At 35.9% G+C, this 16,397-nt stretch overlaps 1 protein-coding gene and 1 long non-coding RNA gene across 2 annotated transcripts; one reads left to right on the forward strand and one right to left on the reverse strand.

The window, feature by feature from the left end:
* Positions 1-4,056: 4,056 nt before the first annotated feature.
* LOC110797235 (uncharacterized) lies at positions 4,057-4,466 on the reverse strand. Its single transcript, XR_002535788.2, has 3 exons — positions 4,387-4,466; positions 4,230-4,289; positions 4,057-4,124 (listed from the first exon to the last, which is right to left on the reverse strand). It is a non-coding gene; the product is annotated as an uncharacterized lncRNA (long non-coding RNA).
* A 5,945-nt stretch (positions 4,467-10,411) lies between these two features.
* On the forward strand, positions 10,412-15,567 carry LOC110797238 (uncharacterized). The gene is made up of 3 exons (XM_022002329.2): positions 10,412-10,715; positions 11,119-11,287; positions 12,680-15,567. The coding sequence occupies exons 1-3, from the start codon at positions 10,602-10,604 to the stop codon at positions 15,418-15,420; spliced, it is 3,024 nt and encodes a 1,007-aa protein (XP_021858021.2). The 5' UTR covers positions 10,412-10,601; the 3' UTR covers positions 15,421-15,567.
* Positions 15,568-16,397: the final 830 nt, after the last annotated feature.

The raw sequence follows: 16,397 nt of genomic DNA on the forward strand, positions 1-16,397 counted from the left end.
TTATACACTTTTAGTAAACTATAAGGCAAAATTGTCAAAAAGTACCTTGTTTTTGTCTCACTTTGTGAGCTAGTACCTTATATTTTTAATTTTGTCAAATAGTACCTTGAATTAAAAAATTGTTTTAAAAATGGGACCTTACTCCAAAATTTCGGCAAAATTAACCTTTTCCGGCCATCCATTCCGTTTGTTGGCTCATTTTGGGAGGAAAATTAACGCGTGCACACACGCTTTTAACATCAAACCACATTTAAACATCCAACGCCCTTTCATCTTCTCATTTACTCCATTCTCTGCTCCAACACTGAATCCTCAACCACCATTCTCAGTCAACATTAAAAACTTAACCACACCATTTATCACTTTTATCTTTCTGGTTGCTGTCATTGATTCCAATTGCTGCTGTCATCTCCGTCCTTTAATGTGGTCCAAAAACTGACATCCATTCCGTTTGTTGGCTCAATTCAGTTGGTTTCCCCCCAATAAACCTGCTGCTTCCCTCCAAAATAAAATGTTGTAGATCTTAAAGTGTTGTCTAGGTGTTGCTCTTGATGTTATTATAAGAGGAAAGCAAAGGCGCGTGAGTTTGTGGCTTGTTTGTTGCACACGCACAATAGTTTGGAGGGAAAAATTGAAAAATTGCCCGGAAAAGGTTAATTTTGCCCGGAATGTTGGAGTAAGGTCCCATTTTTAAAATAATTTTTTAATTCAAGGTACTATTTGACAAAATAAAAAATATAAGGTACTAGCTCACAAATTAAGGCAAAAACAAGGTACTTTTTGACAATTTTGCCAAACTATAATAAATAAGCTTGCAATAATTAATCGCATAGAGCTCCGTAAAAATTTTTATTGCGACGATTAAATTGGGACGGAGAGAGTAATTGCAAGTCTAACATACCGTAAAACATCACCATGTTTACCACCTAATTCTATATTTTTTTAATTAATTACCAAATACTCTGACTTTAATCATTTATCTATCTACGTGGACTGCATCGATTCAGAAAACAATTTGATTTTCTTGTTAAAACTTGAAAATGTGTACATAACGTATAAATCATTTAATCGAATAAATCATTTGGTCATAATTCTTGACCCGTGCAGAGTTCCAATCCGATAAGACGTTTCTATCATTACCTTCAAAAAAGAAAAATTGTCATAACTCGTGTACATATCCCTTAAGATGGATAACCTTGTTGAGTATATTGGCCAATGTACGTAGGATTAGGTTACACCAATAATCTATTACTATATATTAAAAGAGACACCAGGAATGACACGTGTCAATTCCTGGTGCGATTTTTCCCACCAAAAAACACTTTCCCAAAAAATCGTATCTGTTTTATTTTACTTTTATTCTCTATATTTTTTATAAACTATTTATATATGGAAACAAAATTTAGTTTATAAATTTTGGCAATAATAGATACGACGCAATAATAATTATTCTAAGTTGGTAATATTTTAGTTAAATAGCTATATTAATAATGGAAAATATATCACTAATATTTTGGTCAAATTACCATATTAGCATTTTAAATATGCACATTAGATAAATAAATTTAAATGAGTATGTTAAAAATGTTATAACTATACAGTAGTTTGGGAGATATTCAGTTAAATATTTTGTGAAAAAAATTATCAAAATCCGTGCATACACGGGATCTAATCTAGTTATTACAAATAGTAAGCCCCATTAAAAACTAAACCCGGAGCAACGTCCGGAGTACTCACTAGCTTCTCACTAAAGATTAATCCAGTAATAAAAGGTGAGTTTTGACCAAATTGTAGCGAATTTAAACCAAATTACACTCAAATTTGGACCAACACGAGATTTGCAAAAATAAATAAATAAATGCATAGTAGAATTTAACTTTGGTTTATCAGATTCACGAACATACACACTTTTTTGAGAAAACGAACATACACATTTTATATGTTGTTCGACTTAATTAATTCCAAAACAATTCAACTTAAAACCAATCCAACCAATTCGTTTCATAATCATACAATTCCAAAAGATTCACAATCCCTCGTGATAATCATACGACCGTACGAATAGCATTTTTAGGTTTTAACAATATCTAGCCCCTTCAGAGCCCTTAACCTAATGAATTAACTCAAACATTCACACTTCATATCTCGATCATGCGGCGAATTGGTTTGCCAATCACGATGTATAATTAGGAGAGATGATGGTTATGTTTAGGGCGATCAAAGAATCTTTGTGTAATTTTGTTGGAGGACCTTACTTAGTAGAGTGGCTTGATCTAAGATGGTGTCGAAAGAGCGAGGGAAGGAGTTTATTAGTTCCAATTCCTTTTATATGTTGTAATGTACTTCCTCAGTCCCGGAATACTTGCACCGCTTTGACTGGACACGCTTGCCAATGCACAACTTTGACCACGTACCAATATCTTTAACTACATATTATAAAACTTATAACATATTAATATTTTGAAAATATGTATTGAGATGAAGCCAACAATATATTATATACTAATATTTGTTTTCATATACTTGAAATAAAATTAGGTCAAAGTGAATTATGTGAATAGTGCAAAAAGTCAAAACGATGCGAGTATTCCGGGATGGATGGAGTAGTAATCTTTTCTCTTTCTTGTTTGTATTAGCTTTTTTTTTCCCTCTTTCGGGACTTGTCCCTCTTTTCTAACAAAAAAAACATCTCAATCCAATGATAAAGACTCGAACCCAAATCCGACCAACCCGTTCGTATCAAGAAAGACTCCGATTCTCGAGAGGAGAAATTCCGAGTTACTCTCAGTGATTGGAAAAAAATTCCAATCAAATGGCATTTTCGTATATATTTTGCTTGAAAACTGTAGGTGGTACAATGTTAGGTGCTGACTGTATATTTGTAGTTAATGACTGCATATTACTCGGTGTTGATTGTACACACTTGTCGTTGACTGTATATTTATAATTGCTGATGAATTACTAAAATGCAATATTGTTTATTGGTAAGTTAATTCACTGTATATTTATAGTTGTAGATTGTTTATTAGTAGAAGCTTATGGTATATGGTGAGTTATTGACTGTAAATTATATAGTTTTTTATATACTAGTTGTTGGAACGTGCGCTAGCGCGCACGTTCCCCCAAAATATAAGAAACTATCTCTCGAAACGTTATGCAAATCATAAGCCTAATTACACTATTGAAATAGGTAAAAGCATGAATACAGTACTCCGTAGATGATAAGAAATGTATCTTATTAATTGATATAGGTTACATATATAGAAACCCCTACACAAGTCATAAGTGATCCAAAAGGTCAATGGCGCGCTATATATGTCCTCGGAACATAAAATTTGGTTCCATGTTCCTCTAATAAAAACCCAACACATAAATACTAAAGCCATGCAGCATAAACAATGGTTGCTTGTAAAAGGCGTACGTGGTTCCGGTACTACTTAACTTTCACAAATACATAATATTGATTTTAACATGGATTTTAATAGAGCTTGCACGCATATAAAAGGGAGGCATTTCTGAAAGTGTTTACTCTTCTGCCGCAACCTCCAAAGTCTCCTTGGCATTACGCTCTAACTCCACCTCTTCTAATGCCACTTGTTTAAGATGCCACTTGAGCACGTTGCTTTTGGAGAGGGATGTTGTTGGTCTCCGCCTAGAAATGCTTAGTACGAAACATCTTCACGGCAACGATTATTTTGCAAATTTACAGAACTGAAATTAACATAATAAAATGAATTTGTTTGCAAATAGCAACGTTACAATACCTACTAAGGTGGGTTGAACCCAGCTCAAAACAAAACCAAAGTCCCTGCTTCCCTTCTTTTATTTTCATTTTCACCATTGGTTCTTCCTTGGATGGTTTTAGACAAACCCTAGAGTTAGGAATTTCTAATTAGCTCTAATCTAGAGTAGCTTACATGCATTCTGGACACTCTATCGCGACTCCAAAACACAATAATTCTAAAGTATGCAAATTTTTCATTAATTCAAAATTTATAGCCAACATGCATGTAAACATAGTAAATATAACCAAAAACCCAACCCAAAAGATGGAGGCAATACCTTTAGTACAAATAGATAAGAATCTGAAAGTCCACTGTACTTTCCACCATGGCTATCCTCACCTGATGGGTTGAGAACAAAAAAACAAAAAAAAAATAGTGGATAATGATGCTTTAGCTAATACAAGAATATCATATAGATAAGAAAAATTGTCAATACGAACTTACAGGCTCGTACAACAAGCTGCAGAGTTGAGCTCTCCTAGTCCATTAATCTAGTACTGGATTCTTCGCAAAGTTGCATGGAGCCAAGCAGAAAGTAAGGTGGGATTCGGGTATACTGACAATAAAATGAGAAAATAGGAGATGAAGGTAAAGGACTAACCTGTAGAGGTTGAGCATTTTAATACAGATTCATGAGCCTTTTGACCCTGAGGGAAATAAAAGGATATTCAAAAGTTCAACATTCGCAATGATTTGATAGAGGTTAAACCAGATTTCCCAATTCAATAACAGAGCAAAACCACCTACTCTAATAAGTGGAGGAATGTGCCAAATGTTGGGAAAACTGTGAGAGCTTTGCCTTCACATTTTCATCAAGAGGCTGCACAAAAATAATGGATGTTTAAGCTAAAAATCACCAGTGAGAAAAGTGTATATGTGCATGAAAAGAAAAGTGTATACCATCGTACTGCGGCAAGCTAAAATATCTATCGTCAAGCCCTGGCCTCGCACCCCGAACACTGTGTTGGGTTGGCTTTGTCTTCTGTTAAAAGCAAGAATAGGTTTTACATTAGTTACATATACCAGGAACATGTCTAAACCCCAGACTTAAAAATCCAGTTCATACAAACAGAAAGAAAAAAGTCCAACAAACTGGTATTTGATTCAATCACCTGCTCCCTGACAACATTTAGTAGCGGTCCTTGAAATTTACAAAACATGTTGAGAAGAGACGTATTAGTATAATTTTCCAACGAAAAATATCCATGTACAAGCGTGCAACAGGTCCTTGAAGACCTACCAAAGCGATAGGAAAATTGTCCAAGAACCTCAACAAACGGCATGGATTCAATGTCCACTACATCATGAAAACACAATATTCAAACCTATTATAAAAGCAACATTCTAGTTCATGACAAACCACGTATATTAGATTACGCACCTATAGTTCGGCCCAATTCGATGACACAGGAATCAGGAGGACCCTCTTGCCCATCTACTGGTGTATGCGCTACGGGTTCTATCCACGATTGAATTTCATCAGTAACATGTGGGACAACCTAACAAGTACAAAGAAAATAATTCAGACTACGAAGTTTTCAGCAGCAGCAGTTGAAAATCTTCAATTAGAAAGGAAAAAGACCTGAACAGTTTTCCCCAAATAATCTCCCCTTCTCTCCTTGTCAATAACAGACTGTCACATACATCAAAAAGGAAGAAAAATATTAATCAGCATCAACTTAATATTATAGTCAAGTGGGTTACTCCATCCTTGGGAATGAAGGATTGAGGGACAAGTTAGGTAACAAATAATGCAGTGTCGGTCAATTAGCTTGCCTAATAAATTTCCCAACTTGATGTCTAAGAATCTCTCGTAGTTACCAAGATCTAAGTTCACCTACGAAACATTAAAAAAACAAAATGAACCTCGTTTGTTCAGTACTATGAAATATGAAAGTTGACATATCCTTAACAACTAAGATTAGCTATATCAGCAGATGATTAAGGTTGCAACATGTTCAGAATCAACTCATGAACATTTGATCACAAGTTCAATAAAACATCAATATCTTTCAGCTTAAACTCGAAATAATAGTAGTATAATAAAAACCTCATGAAGGGAACAACTTGCCACTCCGGCCCCACAACAATATATCCGCAAGAAAAAGGAAATCATTTTGCTGTTTAAAGAAGAAAAGCAAGCTCGTTTGATTTCACACACTAAAGCTTCTACTTCATATTTCTTTCCCCTTTATTGACCTCTAGGTAAAGAGAATATATGAGCACCCACATCTTCATTGAAAATTTCATTATGTTATCCAAGTTTTTCAAAGAAAACAACAAAACCCACAAGATAATTTCTCTCAATTATTTGTTTGTTGAATATGTTTGTTTAATTATATATTTCCCTAAATTCATAGATATGTTTGAAAAATTACGGTTAAAGAGTCACTTGAACTGATTCTCTTTAAAAACCTGGTTATTAATTAATAAAAATCATAGGTTTGAACAGTTAACATCATAGGTTATTAATTAATAAAAATCTGAAAGCCATTAGATGAAGTGAGAGCACTTACAGTACTAAGGGTGAAGAGCAATGCTCAAGAGAAGGAGGTATATGAGTATATCCCCTCAATGAATTTCTTTTCTAGTATCAACCCACTAAAAATAAAAACATCAGATAAAAAAAATAACCACCACAAACAAAAACCAAAATCATAAAAAACATAAATTATACTTGAAACGAATGCGCTTGAGATCATTACCACCTTGGGCCATGGAAACAAAATTAATAAGAACACCATGCTCCACCTTAGCAACTCACTAATCCTCCTCCATAAACACCACTTATTCTGACCTCCCACTAATCACCACCGGCGTCCCCTCGCCACTCAAAAGCTCAATCCCCATCCCCTTAACCAAGACTAAGGTGTTCAAGACATCGTAAAGGAGTGTTTTCCGTTGACTGCATCACCAAGATCTCTACACCATCATGATATAACCTATAACCTCTGAATCTACATCAATACAAGCACAATTTTACTTATAACAACAACATAGTTATGGAGACGTAGAGAAATATGTGAAGCACCAAGAAAAATCATACACTCTCAATTAAAAAGTAGCAAAATAGACGAACAAAACCCGTGGTATCAACAAAACCCAAGTAGGTCATGCACTAAGCCTCTATACCAAAAATAACAACTCACTCGTCAAAATGGTTTCTCGTTGCAATTCGGAAACCTCAACCGCAAAATTGATGAAAACAGTCACTCTCAAATTTTGAATTTATGTAGAAAATTAACAAAAGATAATAGTTTTAGGTGCATGATCTTATTTAGCATCAAATCTTGCCGTTGCGAATTATATAAAAGATTTCAAACAAATAGAAAACCCTCGTTAGAAGTCATAACTCGTAACTACAAAAACAAAATGAACTAATATTGACCTATTACTTAAAACAAATTATCAATTTAAATCTCAACATATCCCGAAGAATCAGGTTCACTTATATCACCAAAAAAGAAACAAATTTAAAAATAAAAAAACAAAAATAAAGAGATCCAGTTCATCAGAATTCGACTAAAATAAGGGAACACACAAAAATAAAATTAAGAAACCCAAACCGATGCACCGGAAAATTGAGCAGGAGCACAAAAATCATGGTAAAAATATGAACAGCCGCCAGATAAATAGGGTGATTCACCATTGTAACAAAAAGATTAGCACCAACAACAAGAAACTCAAATGTAAAGGTCAAGGTCCTTGATTTCTAACTGATAATGCACCTCCATCTGTTAAGCACATTCCAAATGCATTGCATGCCCGCAAGAAAGTACATTGACTTCGTTTGTTGTAACGAATAGATACTACATATATAGAATAGTAAGAACAATGTTAATGGCATGTAAATCTCCTAACATAGTGACAACAATGCAAATGTCTAGTAACATAATGAGGAAACAAACATAAAAGAACAAATCGGAGGAAGAATTTCACCTCACAACATCTCACCCGAAGATTGGGTATCCCAAGTTTAATAAACAATAATACAACTTGATTTAAATTCTTTTAGACATGAAGATATTAACATTCCAGTTATGGAAGGACAACCAAGGTATACAACAACCAATAACTAATAAATAATAAACAATCAACCAGGGACTCAGGGATTATAAATTGATCAAGAGTCCCCACTAAAACTAAAGTGCCAAACCCTAACAAGCATACAAGTCAATGATTTCCCCAGCAAAGCCAAATATTAATCCTCAATATTAAACAAATACATAATTCCTTAAGATAACAAACTTCACAAACTACATAAATCAATACGAATTATGAACAAAATTTTCAACCCAACGAATTCATTAACAATTTAAATAAAAAATAAAAAATGGAAATTAAGGATAATAGTAATGATAATAGAAGCTACATATTTCCTTAAAGATCACAAATTTCACAAACTACAGAAATCAATACAAATTATGAATAATATTTTCAACCCAGTAAAATAAAAAACAAGTAAAATCACAAATTAAAAATGGAAATTAAGGAGTAACAATAATAATCAAAGTACCTCGAATATACTAAAGGAAGAAAAATCAAGTGAGCTAAACCATCAGGAATTACTTTTCGGACACCATTAATGTAAATTAAAGAGAAACATAATTACTCCACTTCACTAAGTTACCTAATGCTTAAAGCATCTAACAATAAAAACAAGCACATGGATTTCCCAACACCTAGTTCACCCATTTTATTAAAAGATAAATCCGGGTATTTCTTACTATACCAGGGGACTAATTGCTTTTGTTACTGTCCTTATAAATAACCATATGTTACAGGAAAAGGATAACAATACAAAGAACAATCAAAGTGTTGAAAGAAAATTTGAACTCCTTTTCAGAAAATAAACCCACCATGTAATGTGGACTGTACATGGCCACCTTTCTCTACAGAAAGGGAACCAGTAGCAGCATTGAAGTCTGATGTATTCACAGGTCCTGTATTTCCTCTTGATTGTCCACCTTGAGCATTATTAACCTTTTTATAACTGATCATAACTGGAGACCAAAAAAAGAAAGAGGAAATCAGTACAATAATACCTTATAATGAATTAGTTCCCGCAATTAAAGAGAAACAAACAATCACTTAATCCCATTAAAATGGTACAATAATACCTTATAATGAATTAGTTCCCGCAATTAAAGAGAAACAAAAAATCACTTAATCCCATTCCCTCGTCAAAACCATTCACAAATACAAGACACTAAAAATAAAAACATAGCAGCATCCCCTAACAAATGACCAAATCCTTCAACACGATTTTCAGTCAATCGATTCTCTAATTTTTTTCTTGTAAATATTGACTTCATTTTTATGCTACAGCGAACTCCAAATTCTAATCAATTAATCGGTTCCTAAAAAGTATTACCAGAAAATAATAACATGCCCTAACAAATGACAAAAAGCCCAACACTCTACAAAACCCTAATTCAAACACCAATAATTTTACCTCTAACTTGTCGAAACCGGAGGGAGGGTTGTGGTAGTGGGGCCTCTTCCGCCACCTCTTCCACGATCGCCAGGAAAATTCCTCTGCTGACCACCAGAGCCTCTACCAGATCGTCCACCGCCTGGTTTGCTAAAACTGTGGCTCGTTCTTGTCAAACCTTGATTGATTGAGGGACAAATAAACCCCCAAACCTTCACCAAAATAAATTAATGTTTACTTATTTTCGCTTGTTTAAATCAAACCCAATTCAAAAAAACCACAACAAAACCCAATTGATTCGTCAATTAGGTATTATTGGAAACCTTACTATGGGGAATGTTGAAGGCAAGTATGTAACCATGGACAAGAAATGAAGAACAAAGAAAAAGAAACTGGGAAGGGAAGGAAAGATCGGAAATGGAGGCACCGAAAGGGAGAAGAGGAAAGTGAAAACCTAAAAAAAAAAGGAAGGGAAGTAGTGAATAGATGAAGAATGAAGAGGGAGAGGTAGCGCAATGGGAACGGTGGATGAGATTGAACGTGGCACGATCTGCAAATAAGGGCAAATAAGTAGTAAACAAAAATGGGTGGGGGTAAAATTGGCATCACACTATTGCTGCAATAGTAAGTTGAAGTTTGTATGTTTTAAAGTGTTAGGATTATGAAAATACAATAATGACCGTACATGTGGCCCACATTTGATGACATGTCATTGTACTTTAACCCTTAATAATGTTTTTTTCTAAAGATGGTTGTGGGTTGGGCCGGCCCGAAGCCCGACCCGATACGATGCCCGGCCCGGCACGAGCACGAAAAAAGCACGGGCACGAAGTCGGGGGCCGTGGGCCGGGCCTGTGCCTTAATTTTTTGGAAAAAGCACGACAAGCACGCTAAATTTAGTAAAATTAGCCTTAGGAACGACGGGCCGGCCCGGCACGAAAGCCCGTGGGCTTGGGCCAAGTTTGAGCCCTGTTTTTAACATTTCGGCTCGACCCGACACGACACGAAACAACGTGTGCATGGCATGGGCTTGGCCCGAAGCCCGCCCCGGCCCACGGCCATCTTTAATATTTTCGTAATAAAATCATCAATTATTTACGAAAATGTCATTTAATTAGGAAAATTATGAGATTAACCCGAAACGGCTCGGTCGAGAGTGAGTAGAAAGTCTTTAAAAAAAAAACCGGAGGGAAAAGCAGACAAGAACGAAAAAGAAAAGTCCCCATTGATATTACAACTTAGATCTCGCCAAGTTGCACAGAACTTCATCCAATATCATCAAAAATCAAATCCCATGAAGTTCTGAATAAATCTCGATATTTTATCTCCTCATTCATCTTCCATTGATTGACCTCTTTCTCTCTCCTTTGAAAACCGAAAAGATGTTAGAGAAGATAGGATTACCACCAAAACCCTCATTAAGGGGTAATGTTTGGGTTGTTGATGCTTCTCATTGCCAATCTTGTTCTTCCCAGTTCACTTTCCTCAATCGCAAGGTTCTTACTTTCCCATTTAATTTTCCTGATTTTGTTGATTTTATGTTTTTGAAGTAATTTTTTTTTGGTGATTTTGATTGATTTTTGATGTGGGTATTCCCCAAATTAGGTTATTTGCTTTTGAATTTGATGAATTGGATAAGCTAAGTTATTCATCTGTTCTCGATCATGTGTAATTATGAAGTACTAATTAAAGTATCAATGATGATGGTTTTTAATTTCATCAATTCCAGACATTTATTTGATGCTAAATTGATATCCCAGACTTTTTTTTTTTTTTTTTGATGTGATTGTATGAAATCAAAACTTAATTGCGCAATTATCAATTATGTATGAAGATACTAGTATATGAAGTTCTTCATGTTTCTAAAGAAGGGTGTTTATGGGGTTTTTGTATTTTCAGCATCATTGTAGAAGATGTGGAGGATTGTTTTGCAACAGTTGCACAAATAGCAGAATTGTGTTGCGGGGACAAGGCGATTCCCCAGTTCGTATATGTGAAGCTTGTAAAAAACTAGAGGAGTGTGCTCGGTTTGAGCTACGGCATGGACATAAGAACCGAGCTGGGAAAGGTATCCAACTCTCATTTAAATACTTCTTGCACATGAAATTGGAATTGGAATGGAGTTTGCTTCGTATTAATTGTATTGTTTTGCATTATTTATGGGAATGCTTGTGGCAAGGCTCTCTCGTATGTCAATATCGACTAGTTGAGCCTTTCGGGGGGTTGGGGGGCGGGGGTAGGGGTAGATCAGTATTCAGTAGATGTTAGCAAACTTACCATTCTGATTTTGATAGGGGTCTATTAGTCTTTTACATTTGATAATAACATAGCATAAATAAGTAGAATTGTCAAATGCCTTGAAGTTCCTGCCTAGGACGGAGTAAAGAAGGATAGAATACCTACAAAATTGCAAGAACCTGTTTTAGACTTTTTTTAGTCACAACAAAGTAGAAATCAAAGGCCGGTCTGATGAGATTCATGGGTAGTCCATACTCAATTGTAATTCAAAGCTGAAACTCTACCGTTGAGAGACTCTACCGATGGACAACATTGATTAGAGTTGATTGTTGATTTTAAAAAAGGGAAATTCTCTTTGGTAGCATTATACTTTCGTAAATTCTCATTAGTAACAAAAAGTTTGCCATTTTCTCCAAAATAGCATTAGTAATCTAAGTTCTCTCTAATATAGCATTATCTCACTAAGTTTGACCTAATTAACCAACCTAGTACTAACTATGACTAAGTATCAGTAAAAGCACTACATTAACCTTTTTTTAGTATAGTCGATTCACCCAACCAACCTTCACTAATCATTCGTTCATTGAAAACCCATCAACCTTCAATAATCTGCCACTCCTCAAAATAAATGGACTTCATTAACATAAATGTTTAGTTTACATAATAACGCAAAAGGAAAAAAAAATCTTTTTACATCAACAACCTTCTGTTAGTCTGTTACATCAACTACGAGAGATTATGGTCTTCAAAACTACTACTCTTAATAGTTTTGTTTGTGCAAGAGGAAGTTGTAATACAACCTAGACCTGGGTTCACTGGCGAGGTTGAGTAAGGAATTAAGGGGCAATGGTTGCAGCAGTTCTGTGAGGATTTGAGTTGAACGGAATTGAATATTTTTTTTTAAAATCAGAAAAAAGATAAAGGGGGAAACGAGGGAATTGGTGATTTATGTTTTTGGGGGAAATGAGTGAACTGTAATTAGGTTAATTAGTTTAAAATTAGTGAAATAATGTTATATTAGAGAGAACTTAGATTGCTAATGCTATTTTAGAGAAAGTGGCAATTTTTTTTGCTACCAATGAGAATTTACAAAAGTATAAATGTATAATGCTACCAAGGAGAATTTCCCTTAAAAAATTTGACGGGAAACAATGTATACCGTGATTCAAGCGTAGTGTTTCAAGTTGTGTTTTCTCAGCTAATGTTGATTGCCTGTGAACAGGGACCTCAAAACTCGCTTCAAGGAGTGTGGATGAAGTTATGAATGAGATATTGGTGAATGATGGTAAAGAATCTGCTCGTATGGGATCAGGTAAAGAAATCATTAGCCAAGATGAGGATGTAGATCATCTTGGTAATGCATCTAACAGCAGTAATAACGAGATGGATTCTGTTACTCCTGAAGATTTACGTCAACAAGCTTTAGATGAAAAGAACAATTATAAAATCCTTAAAGGAGAAGGAAAATCTGTAGAAGCTCTAAAAGCATTTAAAAGGGCAAGGGAACTCGAGCGGCAAGCAGGTGCTCTGGAACTCCAGTTGAGGAAGGATAGGAAAAAGGCTTTGGTTTCGGCTTCAGTTTCGGCTTCTAAGAGCTTAGCTGAGACACAGATAAACCAAGGTACGTCTCCTGAATTAGGCACAAAAAGTAAGTCCAGTAACGTTAAGGAAAAGGATGATCTCGCCGCAGAACTTAAAGAACTTGGTTGGTCTGATGTGGATATCAATGATGCTAAAAAACCAGCCCCAACGAGCTTAGAAGGCGAGCTTTTCAATCTAATCCAGGATTCCGGTGAAACTAGTCGCAGTAAAGTGTCTTCTAGTTTAGATAAGACTCAAGTTATTGCCTTGAAGAAAAAGGCTCTCTTGCTTAAACGTGAGGGGAAACTTGCTGAAGCAAAGGAAGAACTAAAAAAAGCAAAATTTTTAGAGAAGCAACTTGAGGAACAGGAATTTTTGGCTGATGGTGAGGAATCTGATGATGAGCTATCTGCTTTGATGCGTAGTTTGGATAAGGATGAGAAAAAGGAACTTTCTGGTGGGTTTGGTATGGATTCTGCGTTTGACTTGAATAATCTCTCGGTTTTTGGTGGTGATCTTAATATTGATGATAACTTTGAGGTTACGGACGATGATATACATGATCCAGAAATGGCTGCTGCGTTACAATCACTAGGTTGGACGGAGGAGCCTATTCAATTTGATGACGTTGTACCTAACTCCACTTTTGTTGATAGAGAAGCAGTTTCAGATGAGATCCTTAAGTTGAAGAAAGAAGCTGTAACCCAGAAACGATCTGGGAATTTGGCAGAGGCAATGTCACTTCTTAAGAGAGCCAAAGCTCTTGAAAAAGAAATTGAAAAGTTCGATTCAAGCCCTGAAAAAGAACCTGAATCAAGTGGAATGCAATCTAGAACTTCCAATATAATCCCGAATACCGAAAGAAAACCACCAGTGAAGAAGAGTAGATTAATGATTCAGAAGGAGCTTTTGGCCCTGAAAAAGAAAGCTCTTGCTTTAAGAAGGGAAGGGAAACTCGAGGAGGCGGATAGTGAATTGAAGAAAGGAAAAGTCCTTGAACAGCAACTTGAGGAGATGGATAATCCTGCTAAGTTGGACACTCAAATGAATGTTGGCTATGAAGTATCAGACTCAGTAGATGAACACCTTGATTTATCTTCTTCTCTTGCACCCGAGGATGAACAAGGTGATGTTACAGAGCAAGATTTGCTTGATCCGGCATATCTTTCACTCCTCAAGAACTTGGGTTGGCAGGATGAAGACAACAATGCAAGTGTTGGGCCCTCTGTTTCTGTGGAAAGTAGAGATGCTACTTCTGGTAGTGTTACAGTTGAGAAACGAAGGAGAAGAAGTAAAGGTGAGATTCAGAGGGAACTTTTAGGTTTGAAGAGGAAGGCTCTGACCCTCAGACGTCAAGGACAAGAAACCGAGGCTGACGAAATGCTTGAAACTGCAAAGAAATTGGAGGAAGAGTTGGCTGAACTCGAAGCACCAAAAACTGAGAAACTGGTTAGTTTCTCTGAGACTGAAGCCGGAGTACAAGGAGATCTGCTTGGAACTTGTGAGACTATGGAAAAAAGAATTTACCAAACACCCCTCAAAAGACCAGCTGAAGCCAATGATGCCTCCGAGAAACGCCAAGTGGTGCAGGCAGCTAACCCGTCCCCAAATGTTTCACCCGATACCCAAAAAAGTCCGGTTCAACAAGAGATACTTACTCATAAAAGGAAAGCACTTGCTTTGAAAAAAGAGGGGAAAGTGGCTGAAGCCAAAGAAGAACTTAGGAAAGCAAAGCTGCTTGAAAGAAATTTGGAGGATGACAAAGACAAACCCATTAATCCCTTACCAGTGGAAATCTCGTCTTCTTCTGTTGTGTCAGTTACTGAAAGTGAGGAGCATAAAAACACATCGACTTCCACACAACCCGAGGAACAGGATCCGGCCCGTGTGGCCCGAAAACCAATGTCTACCCAAGAGCGGTTAAAATTGCAGCGAGAGTGCCTTAAACACAAACGGAACGGTTTGAAGCTACGTAGAGAAGGTAAGACTGAAGAAGCTGATGCTGAACTTGAGTTAGCCAAGAAACTTGAAGCACAGCTCGAGGAAGTTAGTCCAGTTCCCACATCGAGTAACGAAGGACCTATTGATGATGCTGGTATTGAGGACCTTTTTGACCCTCAACTCTTATCGGCCCTTAAAGCAGTTGGTCTGCAAGATGATGCTCATGTTGTTTCACAGACTACAGTAAAGGCAGAGCTACCCACGTCAAGCTCAATTAAGAATGAGAGTTTTGATCAAGAGAGAGTTCAGATGGAAGCCCTAATTAAGGCTGAAAAAGTGAAAGCTTTAAACCTTAAACGGTCCGGTAAACAAGCAGAGGCACTGGATGCTCTTCGTCGAGCCAAACAGATGGAAAAGAAGCTTACTTCACTGCCCTCGTAACATACTAATTTTTTTTCTGGGTTTCGCGTGTATTCTTGAGGATAATAAGGCAGAAATTTTTTGCATGATTTTACAGGGACATGCCAATTCTGCTTGAATTGGATGAGATTAATTAATGTAAAGCTAAATCATTTTTGTTGCATATTATTTTAGATGGTGTCCTATTTCCTGAACTTATATTCTTGGTATCCTTAGAAGAGGAGGGCTTGTGCTCTCTTGTGTGTATTCTGGTATATTATTGTTTGTAAGGGTCACCAACACAGAGTTGGCTCAAGTGGTAAGCAGCTTGATGTCGCGACACGGGTCGGATTCGGATGTAGTCGGAGCTAAGCTCCGGTGAACCGGGTGTGCTTTGCGTAAAAAAAAATTGTTTGTAAGGGCCATCCATCTTTTGTGACCTTTTTCTGGTCCATAATTTCTTATGTTTAAACTCCATTTTACTTTGAAGCCATCAGCAGGGTATTATATAGATGTGTTTGGACAAGAAACCGATCCGTGGTTAGTTCTCCTCGCCTTATTTTCACATCATTCAAGAAACAAAAGGTTTTGCATGCACAAGGTGTACAATAAATTTATTGTGCACCAACATAATTTTTACCCAGTTTTTTCTAACTTTTACTCAGTTTCTCTATTTTTTATATTATTAAAAAAAGTTAATAGATAAACATTTTAAAGTGTTAAATGATTAATTTTATACATTATTAATGATTTTGAAAAAATATTTTTTATTAAAATGAAAAAACTTATTACTAAAAAGTAGATAACTTTTACATATATAAGGGTAACTTTTAAGCATTTTACGCCAACTTTAACTTTGATGTACAATATTTATTGTACACCCATATAAATAAGAATTTGTGTTCGAGAAAATAAGTTCAGATTTGTATTACTACTCCGTACAAAAGGGTAAGTATTTTGTTAGGACAGAAAATGATAGGGCCCAGAAATCTAGCATTTGTGGTTGGAGTAAGAGCATG

Source organism: Spinacia oleracea, chromosome 4, assembly GCF_020520425.1.
Source record: "Spinacia oleracea cultivar Varoflay chromosome 4, BTI_SOV_V1, whole genome shotgun sequence".
Taxonomy (NCBI): Eukaryota; Viridiplantae; Streptophyta; class Magnoliopsida; order Caryophyllales; family Amaranthaceae; genus Spinacia; species Spinacia oleracea.

Bases quoted from the DNA above. Each gene is read 5' to 3' on its own strand.
- LOC110797238 (XM_022002329.2), top strand. From the start codon at position 10,602: ATGTTAGAGAAGATAGGATTACCACCAAAACCCTCATTAAGGGGTAAT. The intron at 10,716-11,118 runs GTTCTTACTTTC...TTGTATTTTCAG, and splicing joins TCACTTTCCTCAATCGCAAG to CATCATTGTAGAAGATGTGG. The intron at 11,288-12,679 runs GTATCCAACTCT...GCCTGTGAACAG, and splicing joins TAAGAACCGAGCTGGGAAAG to GGACCTCAAAACTCGCTTCA.